The sequence below is a fragment of the Toxorhynchites rutilus genome, chromosome 2 (assembly GCF_029784135.1).
Source record: "Toxorhynchites rutilus septentrionalis strain SRP chromosome 2, ASM2978413v1, whole genome shotgun sequence".
In the NCBI taxonomy this organism is placed as follows: domain Eukaryota; kingdom Metazoa; phylum Arthropoda; class Insecta; order Diptera; family Culicidae; genus Toxorhynchites; species Toxorhynchites rutilus.
The window spans coordinates 102,743,604-102,761,243 of NC_073745.1; the positions used below are offsets into that span (position 1 = coordinate 102,743,604).

The 17,640-nt window shown below is 36.6% G+C and overlaps 2 protein-coding genes across 2 annotated transcripts; one reads left to right on the plus strand and one right to left on the minus strand.

Moving 5' to 3' along the window:
• The first annotated feature begins 974 nt into the window (after positions 1–974).
• Positions 975–2,945, plus strand: LOC129770474 (histone H1B-like). Its single transcript, XM_055773326.1, has one exon. It carries the CDS (start codon positions 1,008–1,010, stop codon positions 1,686–1,688), a length of 681 nt encoding a protein of 226 aa, XP_055629301.1. The 5' UTR covers positions 975–1,007; the 3' UTR covers positions 1,689–2,945.
• Positions 2,946–3,170: 225 nt separating this feature from the next.
• On the minus strand, positions 3,171–3,545 carry LOC129766008 (histone H2B-like). Its single transcript, XM_055766469.1, has one exon. The coding sequence runs from the start codon at positions 3,543–3,545 to the stop codon at positions 3,171–3,173; it is 375 nt and encodes a 124-aa protein (XP_055622444.1).
• Between the last annotated feature and the right edge of the window lie 14,095 nt (positions 3,546–17,640).

The window sequence follows — 17,640 nt, forward strand, 5'->3', positions numbered from 1 at the left end:
AACAAACTTACCGCTTTTCACGAAAATCTGAGAACCAGTATATTTAGAGAACCAATTGCTAATCAAATTTTATAATTTGATTTTTTTTGTGATTGTTTTCTCATTGCAGTCGCTCGAACGAAGTTTGATTCTATAACAGTAAAACTAATCGTCGGTGACGTTATTTTATTTTCAAGTGTTTACATCAACTGATTTTATCTTTACAACGTTTTGTCGTACAGATGTTCAAAAAATTCTATTCTTATTAGTTTTTAACGAAAGATGTGTTGAATGCAACTTATTTTATTCTTTGTGTATCTTAGCATAACATCAGTAACACAAATGGTGGTATAACTAAGTATCGTTCGGGCCATTAAACGTTTATTCGATAATACGAAAAACATAACACGATACATATTACTTCCAGTTCTTCAAATATTTTTGTCAAAAAATGGATAAATTAAAATTAGAATCATAATTTTCTATTGGCATAATCTGTTATATGATAACGAACGGAAATTGCCCGAGCAGTCCGACGGTACCAAAGTTTAGATGAAATTGCTTCGTTATGTTATTGAAGGAACATACATTTTTGATATCAAACGATCCGCGAAATGTTCCTCTTTTCTAACAACACAATTTTATCGCTGTCTTTCGTTTGTAATAAAATAAATATGCACATGTTCAGCATTGTGTTAATACTTCTGATACAAAGAATCAACCTTCGTGGAAGATTACTGTGAATCGGGTGGTGATTTCAAATATAAGACCACTGTTGATGTTTCCCAGAATATCATCGTAAATAATGAATAGGGTATAGAGATATTATGTGCAAACTGGATCAGAGAAAAATAACCTTTTTTAAATGTGAATTACAAATACGTAAAAGATTTTCTCAACAGTAAATTGAAGCGAACGCACTGAGTTTCCCTAACACAGACGCCGATTTCGAGCATAAGTGGTGGCACCAACAGCATTCAGGAATTCAGTATATCGTTGAAACATAGCAGTGAAATACAGTGAATAATATGGCCGAAACAGCTACTGAAGTCGTTGCCGCAGCATCGGTTGCCGCATCTCCAGCCAAGACACCGAAAAAGGCTCGTGCTCCCAAGGGAGAGGGAAAGAAACCGAAAAATCCAGCCAATCATCCACCAGTAAACGAAATGGTATTGGCCGCCATCAAGACCTTGAAGGAACGTAATGGATCGTCTCTCCAGGCCATCAAGAAGTATATCGGTGCCAACTACAAGTGTGACGTTGCTAAGCTATCAACTTTCATCAAGAAATCTCTGAAGAGTGGTGTTGAAAAAGGTAGTCTCGTGCAAACCAAAGGAAGTGGAGCATCGGGGTCCTTTAAAATTAAATCTAAGGACAAGACACCTGCGGGCGAGAAGAAACCAAAGAAAACTGCGGCTGGGAAGAAGCCTTCAGGGGAAAAGAAAGTTGCCAAAAAGGCAGCCACTCTCAAAACTGCTGCCGTCAAAAAGCCTAAGGCAGCACCAGCAAAGAAAGCGGTTGAGAAGAAGGCTAAAGCAGCCGTCGCCAAAGTTGCCAAAAAGGCTGGAACCGTGAAAAAAGCGGCCGCTCCCAAACAGAAAGCAACCAAACCATCGAAAACAGCGGCGAAGAAGCCTAAAACTCCAAAACCGAAAAAGGCTGCACCGGCTAAGAAACCCGCTCCGAAGAAAGCCGCCGCCAAGAAGTAAAGTTCAGTCGATTGATTTCAGTGGAAATGATTTAAAAACAAACAGTCCTTCTCAGGACTACAAGCACATTGAAACGAAAGAGTAACAAAAGTTTTTCACCTCAAATAATAATTCAATTGATTTTTTTATAACAGTTAATATACATTTTCACACATCTGCATTCGAATATACGAATATTATCGTACTCGAATGAACCTTTAACCCTTTGAGGACCATAAGATGTCCAAGACTAAATATGCCAATACAACACAATATTCTTGCTATTATGGGTGTAAAGTAAGAGAATATCACCAGAAAAACATAGCAGGGTGTATAGGTATGAAGAGTTAGGTTTATTATATCGGTATTTTATTTATTGCTTTGTAATACAAAAAACATAATAAAAATTATCAGAAAAGTAAAATTAATAGTTAGTAAATTATGGTATTCTACGGAACAATTTCGGATACTTGTGAAGCACAAGTGGACATTGCATATAACACATTTATTATGTGGTCTTTGTTAAGTCAGACCGGACCATGTTTGCAGGTCTTTTTTTTTTTGGTTTTTGGCATTCGCTGCCTCGGACATACGTTTTATTTTGACATTCAGTAAAAAAAATTGATTCAACAATAATTGAACAATCGATAACGATTTTTGTAGAAGGGAAAAATATTTTCCTTGGTCGTGAAAAGAATAAGCTATTGGCGTTAAAAGTTAATCAATATACAAGAAACATGATTTAAATAGTTTATCGGTAAAAATGCGTTTTTAGTGTTTTGCCTAAGTGGCATAACGGATATCTCGGAGGATGTTAGGTAACTTTAAAATCTAATAGAGGGTAACAGAGGATTATATGAGCCGTTTAACTTTTGTACTTGTGAGCTATACTTGTCTAAAACTCATTCCAACTTCACAAGTACGCTGTTTAGCACATATGTGTACTTTGATTTGAATGCTGAGCTTCCCTCAGAGGATTCATAGAATAAACTGTAACATTTGAGAGATGCAAAAGTTCAAAATTAGTGTTTTATTAAGAGATTTTCATTCTGTCATTGTTCCCAAAAATACACCTTAACTTCAACATTTCTAAAAACATAAATTCTTCCCAACTACTAAAACTCAAACTATCTCCTTTATTTTCGGCGATATCTTAAAACTACGACTCCTACTCCACTGTATTTCTACTATGTCACTACGTGCATTATATAGTTTGAACAAAATTATCATATCACTATATATCTTCACACTAAACACGTTTCACATCACTTTACAAGCTTCACAATAAATAGTATTATCTACGATTAACATATTGAAATTGGTCTATCCAATTTATTTTAGATTCCTTTTGTGATATTATTTTTCTGAAACTCTTAAGTGAAATTAAAATAAATGGTTATGAAAACGACAAATAAATTATAGGAAAACATGTTTTGAAACTCTTATCAAACAAATTTGTGGCCCTGAAAAGGACCGTTTGTTTTACATTGTGGAATTCAGGATTTACTTGGAGCTAGTATACTTCGTGACGGCCTTGGTTCCTTCGGAGACAGCGTGTTTAGCCAATTCTCCTGGCAACAGTAAACGAACTGCGGTTTGGATTTCACGAGAAGTGATCGTTGATCGCTTGTTGTAATGAGCCAAACGCGATGACTCAGCGGCGATGCGTTCAAAAATATCATTCACAAAGCTGTTCATGATACTCATGGCTTTGGATGAAATACCCGTATCAGGATGGACTTGTTTCAACACTTTGTAAATGTAGATAGCGTAGCTTTCCTTCCTGCGGACCTTCTTCTTTTTCTTGTCGGTCTTGGTAATACTTTTCTGAGCCTTTCCGGACTTCTTCGCTGCCTTTCCACTGGTTTTAGGAGCCATTGCTACGTTGTAACGCTTTCACTATTCGAGAGAAACTGATGTCGAAAGCAAGGGAAACATCGTGTTTTATGCTCAGTCAGGGTGGAATGTATGTCCGTCCCCTTTCGTTGATGTTGTCGTTTCATTGCATTCGTTGCTCCGCCTGAGGGGAAAACAAATAAAGTAAATATGAAAGTGGGTTCGCTCTCCGATTTTTTTTTATATCAGTTTCATTCATCGTTTGAACTCGAAAACAACATAGACAACAGCATATAAATTTTCATCCTATTATCGTGATTGCGGTCTACTATTCCTAACAGACGCCAACCAGAGACGGCTCGGCGCTGCTTCTCAAAAATGATATCATCAAGCTAACACGAAGGCTGCCGAAATACGTCATCGGCGGTGACTTCTATGTTCGACATCAGTCTTGGGGAAACCAAAATTTTGTGACTCTAAATGATGATCTACAGTGTGGGCACTACAGGATTCTTAGGCCGGCCACCTCCACTCGCATTTCTCGTTCTGGAGTACATTCCATCATTGATTTCTTCATTACCAACATGAATCGCCATATCGGTGATCCTATTGCCCTTAACGAGTTGAGTTCGGATCACTTCTCAGTGATGGTTGAATTGGGAGTGCGTGTCGTAGTAAGGAGGCCACAATGTAGGCGGGACTATCATCGTGTGAGTTGGGTAGAATTCCTGTGATTGAGGCTCGCCAAAACCACATCTCGGAAACGATTCAGGTGAGTGAATCTGTTCAAATTGATTCCATTACTAAACATTTTATTAGACTTCGGAACCTCTATCGAAGGCAGCGCCAACGTACTGTTATTTGAGAGAGAAAACGACAGTATAATCAGTTTACCAAGGTTTTCCAGGCCAGAATGATTTATCTCCGTAACAAAAAATTCGCAAAAGATAGTAGTAAACTTCCGAACAGTTTCAATCCATTTTGGAGACTCGCTAAAATTATCAAGACCAAGTCTAATCCTATTCCTCCTCTCCTTCCCTTCAGCCTTATAATTCAGAACGACTGATTACACTTGCTGAAAAGGCTAATGCAATCGGCAATCATTTCGCTAGTTCACATAATCTTGGCCAGAACATTACAAGTCTATTTGAAGCTTCGGTGAATGATACTGTAAAGGCTATTGACAATATCAATTCTGCGCCTCAAGAAAACGAAATCATCTCGACTGATGAGGTTATCTCGGTTATACACTCCTTGAAGAATGTGAAGGCCCTCGGCTTCGATAGTATATTTAACATTGAGTTGAAAAATCTCAGTAACAACTCATGTGTCATATCACTTGGCTACTTCCCCTCGAGTTGGCAAAATCGATCCCGATACTAAAACCCAGAAAAGATTCTTCTTCTTCAAAGAGCTATCAACCAATTAGCCTCCTCCCAAAATTTTTTAAGGTATTCGAAAAAAATATATGAACCCGCATTATTGCTTTTGCAGATGAGCACAATATATTTTAGGATGAGCAGTTTGGATTCCGAAAAGGCCACTCTACCATTCAGCAGCTTCGTTATACTCTACGAACATAATCAGGCGAAACAATTCAATTTCAAAATCATCTGCCATGGCACTTCTTGATGTTGAAAAAGCATTTGATAATGTTTGGCCTAATGGTCTCATTTACAAGTTTCAGAACTTTGGTTTTCCCACATACTTGATAAAAATTATCAAAAAATATCTTTCTGATAGAGCGTTCAATGTTTCTATAAACAACATTTCATTAGAGAAATTCATCGTGAATGCAGGTGTTCCTCAAGGATCCATTTTGGGACCAATTCTTTTCAATATCTACACTTCAGATATTCCCGCACTCCCATCTGATGGGAAACTGTCACTATTTGCGGATGACACTGCCATCATTTACAAGGGCAGAAGTATCACCGAACTAAGATCTAAACTTCAAAGAGGATTAGACGCTTTGTCTGGATATTTCAATAATTGGAAAATGTGCATAAATGCAGCAAAGGCATATTGTTTCCCCACAAGAACACTCCAAGGCTTGTTCCTCCTCAAAATATGACAGTCAGTCTTAATGGCAATAGTATTGAATGGTGTTCAGAAGTAGAAGTACTTTCGATCGAAAGCTTACCTTCAGAGCACACATTGACAAAACAGACGCAAGATGCAACATTTTATTCATGTCATTGTATCCCCTGATCAATAGATACTCTCGTTTATCCCTAACGAATAAACTTGCAGTATACAAACAAATACTATTTCCAATTATCGCATATGCGATGCCCGTTCGGGAGTGTTGTGCTCCAACACACAATTAAAACTTCAACGCATACTAAACAAAATTCTTCGTATGATTCTAAACTCTCCTCCCAGAACACGAAATTCTGAGATACATCAGCTGGCCGGGATTAACACCTTGGATGAAATTATCAATTTTTTCCAGGCATAATACAATTGAAATATGAATATATAATATGAAACAATCGAATAATGTGTATGAGAATAACCATATACAGAATCTGACATTACAACTTATAGATGTAGAACCCTAGGTTGATCACTTGAAATGTAATATCATATTATAATGTGAACAAAAATAAGGAATAAAAAGAATTTAATTAAAAAAAGACCGGAAATTTTCATCAATACAGTTTCGCTTCGGTCGTGAAAAACTACGGGGGTCGCTTAAAAAATCAGTGAGATGGCACTACTGGCGCGTATCGAGGGTTATAAGGGTTATAATATAAAATCATCACCAGACACAGGTTTCGTTTAATACAAGGACTTCCAGATTAAACGCTCGGGCAACAAATTTTAATAACTTCTTCAAAAGTGAATCGATTTTTATTTTTAAAAAAAGAAAATAAAGCTTATTTTAGGACATTTTCGATGTGACAACCCCTTTTTTCGATAACGCGTTTTGAACGGTGAACAAAATTCTTCATGCACAACTCTAACATTACGACTTCGATGCTGTTGAGAATCCGAGCTATTTCTTCTTTTAGTTCCTCCAAGTTTTGTGGCTTATTAACATAGCAACGGTCCTTCACGTACCCCCAGAGTTTTTGAAATGTTGAAATGCGTACCATAAGAAGACAAAGTTTCATTAAGGCTTCGGTTGCTCGAGTAATACGATTTCACTAAAAATACACGTTTTTGTCAATAGTACATCTTGACACTGAAAACCATCCGATCAGACTGAACGAGAAGCCGAATATTATCGTCCCGAAGCGGGGAATGCAATGATACCATCGACAGAGCGAAAAAAAATTATAAAGAGCCATTCGATTTTTTGCGTGAGCGTTTATACTGAAAGACCCTGTATGTTTTTGCAATTTCGTAAAAAAACCTTTTTTTCATCACATAGAATACATATTCGACACACAAAAGTAAATTTTCATTCATAACATTTATTTTAAAAGCACGTTTATTCCACCTGAAAATCCATGATTATTTTCACCTCCCAATGAAAGCACACGAAGTTTAATGCCGTCTACGCGAATATAATCAAAATCTTCAAAATCAGAATCCGAATTGGATTACGAATCCAATAATACAAAAGCAAAAGCTGCAGGTTTTCCATTTTCATTGTCTTTATTTTTAGATTTTTCAAAACAGTACTCGAAACTTGGCAGTTCAGTATAGTTGTATTGGCGAACCCGAGTGCGAACCCAACAGCTTTTCGGGTTGAACATAGTACGGAACTAGGTTGAAACTGGGTGAATAAAAAAACGTTTTGACAGCAGTTGAGTTGGAACTGGGGTTGAAACTGAACACACACACGAAATTTCAGCCAGATTCGGCTGTTTCTTTGTGTTTGGCATTCAAAATAGACGAAAAAGAATTACGTGTGTTGATGTGGAACCGCAATAAAATCGAAAGCCCAGCCATCCTTTTTCAGGACGATAAAACATTCTTAAAAAAAAATTACATAATTAAATAGTTTGTGTTTCACAAAATCTCATATCTTTTAACATATGACTCCCACAACTTTTTTTCTCAATAAGTTGAAATCCGTGCTTATTTCAATTCAAGCATAGCGTTTTCATTATTCAAGAGGGTGAAAAAAACCTGATTCTGGCTGACGACTACCAATGAATTGAATCCGCATAATTGGGAATTCGGCCGTCAAAGTGTTGATAAGAAGATTAAAAGAATCGAACAAATTAAGAGATGAACCAGCCTACGGCTGAAAGTCTCTATTATAAGGAATAAAAAAAAATCGAACAAATTCTGAATCAGTAAAGATGCCTCTATCGCATGAATCCCGGGAAAGTCATAAATATGTTTTTTGACAAAATGGTGGCCGTTTGAAGAAAAAAATGCTGTTTTCAATTTTTTTCAAGTTTCCCGATTTTTTAAAAATAGTAAAGTTAAGAAATTACGATGTTTTATAGATTCATGCGATAGGGAGATGCATACAGATTGTATTCATAAAAATTCGACATAAATCGGTTTGAGATATCATGTACACCAGTTTGAAAAAAACTAGTTTCACGTTTGAAGTTAATTGTTATGACCAGAGATGACTACCTTTTGGCACGCTTTTTACATTTTGGCACGCTCCCTGATATCCTGACGGACATTCAATTTATCCTGAAATTTCTTTCTGAAATGATCCTGATTTTTCATGATTTTTGTACTTTTTACATTATTCGTAATAAATATACTGGTTTCCATGTCAAAGTTTTCTGTCATGATAGTTCTTCGGTTCGCACTTGTATATATCTTACATTAAGTTAAATTCTCTAGACGCAAAACTGTATCTAACATTTTTTTATATCTACTTCAATTGTTTCTTGGCTTAGAAAATTTTATGAAGATTAAGTTTGAGGAACAACATTGCTTTATTGAGAATAATGTGTATGTAGATGTATCCCCAGAGTTATTAGTGTAGGAATACATTTCAGAGTGTAGAATTACTCAAGAGAAAATTTTCAAATCCACAGTCAATATAAAAAAAAATTATTTGTTTATCTGATTCAAAGCAGAATCAACTTTAATGAAGGGACTATGATAAATATATCTATAACTGTTCTGAATATGAATTAGGAAAAAGCATGGATGATGAATTCAGTGGAAATATGAATATTGATTTCTCTGCAATTGACTTTAGTGATGCTGTAGGTTTTTTGGAAAAAAAATATAAACAATCAAAAGGTCAGGCGAAACACTAGCATTTTCGCATATGCGAGGATTTATACCATGCTTATTAATTCTTTTACATATCCGGTCTTTGCCCGAAGAAAGATATGCAGTCAACCCTCCTATAACGCGATACTGTCAGAAAGCGGTTTCCATATAACACGGAGATGAAATTGCGACAGCCCTCCTATAACGCGGTACTCTTATAGCGCGGTTTCTGTTCAACAACGTCTCATCAGCTTTTTTCGTGCACCCAATGCATGATTCTTTCTTTCTTTGTTTTTAAGAGGCTTTAAACTTTGAAGTTCATTTGCCTCTAAGGATGCATGATTTTAACTTGATATTTTTATATTAGGTTGAGGAAAAAGTTATCCAATATTTTCTCGTTGGCTGGCTTTAGGATTAATATCTCGCGTAATATCGATCATACAATTTCAAGTTCAGGCTCGTTGTAAAGGTGGCATTTCACACTAAAAAACATGTTGTTTTTTGTTTATTCCATTCAGTTGTGAGTTACACGGTGTTAACAATGGAGGTCAACAAACAGAAAATTCGGATTATTTTACATTTTTTATTTCATAAATGCGAAAATGCAAGCCAGGCCGATGAAATTGTGTTTAATGTTTATGGTGTCAATATTGCAACAGTAAACTACGTGCAATTTAATTTATTTAAAAAAAAACATTTTTTTTAGAAATTTTTGTTTAATTTTTTTTTAATTTTTTTTTCTGTTCAATACATTAAATTATGATCTCTACTGTCAACAAATAACGGTCCATCGAAACTAGCGATTGACCAGAAACGTTCAGAATTGGCCAACAGAAGATGTGTTGTGTTCCATCAGGACAACGTAAGGCCACACAATGTAGAGGCGATCTGACGTAAGTGGTAACATCCATACCTCTCACGCAGAGATCACGAGTTCAATTCTCAATCCCGACATTCTTCCTAAAATGGAAGTAAAAGTGACGAATTAGCCGAAATGTGTTGAATGTCACTATAATTGCGAAAAAAAGACCACACATTCCTAGAGCTTGATTGAAATGTTTTAATGCATCTACCATATAGCTCGGACCTGGCACCAAACGAGTATCTCCTTTTTCTCGCAATGGAAAATTTCCAGAGTGATAAGAAATTGGGATCAAGAGAAGATTATGAAAATCTATTGCTATGTTTTTTCGCTTATAAGGACCAAGACCTCTATGATAGACATTATGAAGCTACCTTTAGAATGGCAACAAATTTTCCAACAAAACGGTGTATTTGACCCAAATCGGATAATACGGAGCACATTAATAATAGTTTTGATTTTCAACCAAAAATAATGGAATACTTTTTCCTCAACCTAATGAAAATTTTTAGTTTTGTTTTGGCGTAGAACTACGTCTTTGATTTCTATATAGGTGGGTCACTCTACAAAAAATGTAACGTTTATGAAGAGTTTTCAAATGCATATTACGCAGAATCGTTCTTAAAATATGTGTTATAAGATATACCATTAGACAGCAATTTTTTTATCTGGGACGTCAACAGTGGAAATAATAAAACAAGTGTACAATTGAACAAATAAAAGAGGTTCGTTAATTGGGCTGAAAAACCAATACACTTATCGATTTTCACTAACTAACTGGACTGCAAAAAAAAGCAATACATCGAATTCAAGATAACATCTATTATTGATACATAACTGCTTTGCATCCCAGTTAACGTATGCCCTGTTATGGATAAGTCCAGTTGAAGATAGTCCAGTTAGGGAATAACTTCTGGATATGACGGGGTGATGAACATCATAAGCGAGTTTCTTTCGGGCTGCGGGCTGTACAGCGGAAAATGATATCAATACTAGGAGGATGGCGGCGAGAACTTGCGAGAACCTATTGAGATCAGCATTACATCGCATCACAAAAATGAAACGAAATGAAATGTTAATCTTCATGGCTCATAAAGGGTGTGTCACATCAAATTGCATCACGGAAAAAACGCTGTAGAAATTTAATTTTTAGGAATTATATCTTCAGCTTTCGCTTATAATCAGATAAGAGTGTATAGATCACGTTGGCCATGCTTCACTGTCAATTTTTCGTAAATTTGGAAAAATGTCGTCGAACGAAAAAGAGCGTCGTGAATTAATCCTGTGCACTCATTTCGAGAATCCGGAGTTGTCACATCGGGACATCGGTTAGATGCTGGGAATCGTCCAATCCACGGTCAGCAGAGTACTAAAACGATACTTCGAGAACCTAACCATCGACCGGAAGGTGAAGAACGGCAAAAATGGATGCTTCGTCAGTGAAACAGATCACAAGCGCGTAGTTAAGCAGTTTAGACGTGATCCGAGAAGTTCGGTCCGGGATGTCGCCAATAAGCTGAATTTGTCAAGTTCATTCGTCCAGCGGACCAAGCAGCGGGAGGGCCTGCGTACATACAAGGTTCAGAAGTCTCCTAACCGCAACGAAAGGCAAAACATGGTGGGGAAGACGCGAGCCCGGAAGCTGTACACCGAAATGCTGACGAAGCCGCATTGCCTGGTAATGGACGACGAAACCTACGTCAAAGAGGACTTTCGTCAGCTGCCGGGCCTGTTGTTCTTCTCCGCAGAGGACAAATTCAGCGTTCCGGAGGAGATTCGCAAGCAGAAACTATCCAAGTTTGCCAAAAAGTACATGGTGTGACAAGCGATCTGCTCTTGCGGAAAGCGGAGCGCCCCCTTTGTGATGACCGGCACGGTAAACGGGCAGGTTTACCTTAAGGAGTGCCTACAGAAGCGCTTACTACCACTATTGAAGCAGCACGAGGGTCCGACCATCTTCTGGCCGGATCTCGCTTCGTGCCACTATTCAAAGGACGTGTTGGAGTGGTACGAAGCCAACGGGGTCACCTTCGTGCCAAAGGAAATGAACCCGCCCAAAGCGCCGGAGCTTCGCCCAATAGAGAAATATTGGGCGATTATGAAGCAGGCCCTTTGGAAGAACCCAAAAGTTGTCAAATCGGAGGCGGATTTCAAGAGAAAATGGATTTCTGTTTTAAAAAAACTACAACCTGACGTTGTACAGAACCTTATGGACGGGGTAAAGAGGAAGGTGCGAGCATACGGGCTTGGGCTCGAAGTATGAATAAAAAGAAAATGTGAAAAGTTGTTTAATAGTTTTTATTTTACTGTCTAAAATTTTCAAAAGGATCGGTCGACTGGGCGAATTTCTACAGCGTTTTTTCCGTGATGCAATTTGATGTGACACACCCTTTATTCATAATTCTCAATGACTCAATTACTTCTATGATAGATTGAGCAGTAGAACCATTACGACTTGATTGTGATAGTCTGCAAACGATCATTATTCCACCGAAAAAACCACTGCTCCCGATTATGAGTACTAACCCTTACAAACCGTTTGATGGTTATGAGTACATATAACAAACGGCCCTTTTCAGGGATACTATTTAGAGTTTCAAAAAAAAAATAAACTAACAGATTTCTGAAGAATGAAAAGAATTACATTTAAAAAATAGGAAGTGGGTTATATCTATGGTATAACCGCAAGGGTGAATTAGGACTATCGTTGATTTAGAGATCATTTGTTTGAAGTTGAATCTCAATCCATTCTGAATGAATGAATAAATGAATATTTGGGGGACTTCGAAAACGAGAGCGTTACATTGGAGGCACAAGGTTTTATGCATCCAATATAGGATACTAAAAACCTTGTTCTGAAGAATAATCTTCAGAAGCTAACCTGCTAACTGTACTTGATTGACAAATCACAAACCCAAATGTATTATATGGATATTTTATGGATAGAAAACATTAAAATAAACTCTTTCGCTTGAATGTAATTTTCAATTCCAAGGGGAACTGGCAGATTATTTTCCAGCAACCATTAGATATTTCCACATTTTCCTCGATACTGGAAGCCCACCAGTGGTTAACACTAATTCGATAACCACCTGTTAATAACACTTGATTGAAACATATTTGGTCACAGTGTTACATGGATAGAAAACATTCAAATAAACTCTTTCACATGAATGTATTTTTAAATTCCCAGAGGAACTGGCAGATTATTTTCAGTAACGATTAGATATTTCCACATTTTCCTCCATACTGGAAGCCCACCAGTGGTTAATACTAATTCGATAACCACCTGTTAATAGCACTTGATTGAAACATATTTGGTCACAGTGTTACATGGATAGAAAACATTCAAATAAACTCTTTCACATGAATGTATTTTTAAATTCCCAGAGGAACTGGCAGATTATTTTCAGTAACGATTAGATATTTCCACATTTTCCTCGATACTGGAAGCCCACCAGTGGTTAATGCTAACTCGATAACCATCTGTTAATAGCACTTGATTGAAACATATTTGGTCACAGTGTTACATGGATAGAAAACATTCAAATAAACTCTTTCACATGAATGTATTTTTAAATTCCCAGAGGAACTGGCAGATTATTTTCAGTAACGATTAGATATTTCCACATTTTCCTCGATACTGGAAGCCCACCAGTGGTTAATGCTAACTCGATAACCATCTGTTAATAGCACTTGATTGAAACATATTTGGTCACAGTGTTACATGGATAGAAAACATTCAAATAAACTCTTTCACATGAATGTATTTTTAAATTCCCAGAGGAACTGGCAGTTTATTGTGTATGTGTGTGTGTGGCGGCTGCTCCGAACTTTTCCCGGGGAACCGTTTGTGGCAGCACTCTCCTCCTGATGGATTCTCTTCTGGCCTAAGTTGCACAAACAGGCTCTTGGTGGCACCGTTCATCCGCGCTTTCATGATAAATGAAGAGCTTCACCACAACAGCGACAACATGCTCCAATCGCTGTTCAATTAGAACTGAGTGGATTTCCGAGCGGCGCTCGCTTATATACCGATTGGTGATTTCAATAGCCTGTTTTGAAAGCAATTTTAAGACTATTGAAACAAGTTTTTGGATCAAAAAGTAACAAGTATAGAACGCGTAGACATTTTATCTTTCGAATGAAGTGTTTATCATACCATTTCGTTCAGTTGTTTAGGAGCTATTAACGCTCAAAATCTCGGTCTCCGGCGTAACGCTTTCGTTTTCGAAACTTTGATTTTACACCCCGGTATAGAAATGAAAGACGTAGTCCTGCGTCAAAAAAGTTCTGAACAATTATAGTCCTACGTCAAACTTCCGTCCGTGCCCCTAGGCTCAAACCCTTCTACTTTTTATTTTATTTTTTTATAATTTCCTTTCATGATTTCTTATTGGTCTCCATACTACGCGGTACGAATGATGTGATTTGTACTCATTCTGAGTTTCTTATAGCGCGGTTTCCATACAACACGGTATAGGTTTCCATACAACGCGCTACGGATTAGCCTGGATTGTATGCAAAATCCGAGTTTCTTATAGTGCGGTTTCCATATAACGCGGTACGCACTCACCACCTTATAGGAGGGTTGACTGTACTCTGTTTCTGGTGGGATTTGGAATGGATTCTGTATTATGAGCTACAAGCAAGCGATCTGTTTCTCACATGTATGGCTCGCAGCAGTTTCCGACGAGGAAGCAAACATGTTCTGGAAGGATAAAATATTTAAGCTGTGTGAAAGATGGCGGAAGATCCATTAATATACAATTAAATTATAATGTTTTGATTGAGAATAATGTTTTTGTTTTCCCTAAAATCGACATTAACTTTTCGGATAACCCATTATGAGCTCATATGAGCCTGATTTATCATGATTTTAATTTCCATTCTTTCTGATTTTTTTAAATTTTAGTTGGCAACCCTGGTTATGGCCGTACTAGATAAAATACCGCATCACTAAAATGGCTATAAATCGATAAATAATGGGGTTTTCGAAAAGTCCGTTTTAGGGTATATTCTCAAATGTCAGAACTACAGAAATATTAACACTTTGGCGTCCTGCGACATCACAGTGGTTACGCACGAAAACTAGCGTCTGACTGCCAGCGACAGCACTTTAGTATCGTTTGCATTCGATGATTACCCGCATGGAATGGACAGGTGTGTAATATTTACGTATGTATATCTTCGCAAATTCATGAAAGTAGGGGAACAAGGTTGAAAACTTATGAAAACTAACGATAACATTAATAAAACTTAACAATTTCTAATTTCCCGATAATGTCAAGAACGGGCGGCGACAAGCCAAGTAATCCGAGTTAGCGCTGCCAATCGCATGTTTTTTTACGAACCGTGCGGACGTCAAAGTGTTAGGAAAAAATTTGGATTTTTTTCAAATTTCTAGACTAGAATACCCCCTTAATCGATTATTTTCATCAACATTCTCTCTCAGCAATAACTCAAAGATGAAAGCATTTCCTGATGCGTTCGTTGATCCGCATTCTAGTTCAAAATTGAATCTATCGGCAAGGTCATGTCGTCAAAGAGAGGGCTAAAAAATGATAGCAGAATGTTACGTTATTGCAAAATCGAACTGAACACTATTCTTTGATCGAATGGTTCGAATGAACTCCCAGTCCCAGTGAACAATATTCCATTTGTTTTTCTTTTCGTACATGCATCATACAAACCGCCAATTCCCCATGAATAATATTTCAGTAGAGAGCTACAGTCTGTCAAATATATAGAACGTTCTCCCAAATGGTAAATAATTCCGAACGCTTATGCTTGATAACAAATTAAAATCAGTTGAACACCACCCGACAGAGAAGCTCATTTGTCAATGAAAGAATAATTTTCTGTAATTATTAAATTAAGATATTTTCGTTTGTTAAATCCAATTCAACGAAAAAATAAACGCGAAAGAACAGCTCATGTTTATAAAAGAAAAAAATCTATAAATATTAATTTTTTTTTTACGTGGGACTACGTCTTTGATTTCTATTTAGGGGGTCACTCTACGAAATTGAAAATGAGGCATGTAACGACTCATTAAGAAAATTCAAACGCATATTACAAAAATCGTTATTGCGATTTATATTATGTTGTATACCATTTGACAGCAATTCATCCAGCTTGGTTAGGGTGACCATTTGGATTTTAGGGTGTTTCGAACAATCATTTCTTCCCATTTTTACAAAAATGACTTTTAGAAAATTCATAACTTTGGAACTACTAAGCCGATTCAGATGATGGACATATCAAAATGAAAAAAATCAAAAATCAAAGATGTGTTTGTTTTCATTTCTGAGTTATGATTTTCCAAAGTATTGCTTTAAACATGAACCGTGAATATAAAAAAATATAAGAATAAAAAAAATTAAAACAACTTGACTTCAATGGTCAAGTATTGGGTATGTTATTTCGATTTTACTAGCCATTCGTTTTCCACCACAATACAACAAGAAATTTTTTTGCCTACAACTCGGATGTTAACTCACAATGTGGATCGACGTGTATTATGAATTATTCTCCATTTGCCAAGGCAAACATATTATCTTGGATGGTTTTACTCTATTCTTCCCACAGATTTGACGAGAGCTTGACTCAAAACCTACAACAGGTTGAACGTTAATAGAGGTTTTATTAGACTGATGTTCAGGTTGTCGTCCAACCAATTCGTGCTCAATTCACGTTTTAATCGTGTAGGTCTTGCTACTAACAATTTATGCAATTGGGGTCATGATATAAAGCTTGTTGTTTGGTAATGTAAAACAATGTAATTAAATAACTTAACTGGTTGCTGATTTAGAGGTTTAAAAAGGTATACTCACGCTCTTAATATTATGTTACCCATATATGTCTTCCTTAGAAGTAATTATGTTATTATTTTGCCCGCTTAATGAGATCAATTTACTACAGCAGCTACACGAGCATCCCAAGACAACCATCCTGGCCATCGGATCAGGGCTCGGAATGGTCATATTCAACTGAGGATAGTCAGCGGACTATGAAAAAATTCCTCTTCGCGTTCAATTGGAAATGACTTTTGGCTTCTTCACGCAGTTTCCCCGTCAACATGACTCAACAGTCAGCCGGGCGTTCAGTCGCTATCTTCCTCTACGACTCGACTATCTCATTTCATTCTTCTCCGCCAAATGGACTTCAATGCATATTGAAGTGACTCCCCCCAAAATGAATTCGTTTCTCTCTCTCTCTCTCTCTCTCTCATGTATGATGTATGCATGTATCGATTTTTGAGTTCAACGTGGTTTGACTTATACTACAGGTGAGCTATATTTTATTTGTGTCGTACACGAAATCAACTTACTTACACATATAAAAAAGCATACAGTGTTGTGTTAGGAAACACTAACAAATTTGTGATTTTGTTGATATAAACTCTTTTTTCTGTATGTTTTTTTTCACAAAATTGAACTCAGAGACAAAGTGAACAAAAATTTTGTTAGAATTCCTCCTAAACTGCACGCTATTTACTAATACTAACGCGAGGATCCCTATAGCATACCTGTTAACTGTCTAAGTTCATTGATTTGAATTCACGGTGGAGCTGTCCATTAATGGTGCAACTACTTTTTTGCATCAGAAATCAAGTTTTCGTTTCACTTTATATGGACGTTAAAATAATATTGTGTGAGTGGCCAACGAGATTCATGTGATGGGGAGTAGTAATGTGGATTGAAGTCAGGTTGAATGAAGAGGCATATTTGTGTTCATTAGTCACGTTAGTTAGAATAACCATTTGCTAGAATAGTTCATCAGTCATCCTCAGTCTTAGGACTAGTAATTACAATATTTTCCATCAGTGGAGGTGATCTGGCGTAGTGGTAACATCCATGCTTCTCACGCTAAAGGTCACGAGTTCAATTCTCACTCCCGACATTCTTCCCAAAATGGAAGTAAAAGTTACTTACCAGCCAAATGAGATGAAAGTCACTATAATACAGATGAAATATATATATATATATATATATATATATATATATATATATATATATATATATATATATATATATATATATATATATATATATATATATATATATATATATATATATATATATATATATATATATATATTCCATCTGAACAAATTACGCACTAACA

Bases quoted from the DNA above. Each gene is read 5' to 3' on its own strand.
- LOC129770474 (XM_055773326.1), top strand. From the start codon at position 1,008: ATGGCCGAAACAGCTACTGAAGTCGTTGCCGCAGCATCGGTTGCCGCA.
- LOC129766008 (XM_055766469.1), bottom strand. From the start codon at position 3,545: ATGGCTCCTAAAACCAGTGGAAAGGCAGCGAAGAAGTCCGGAAAGGCT.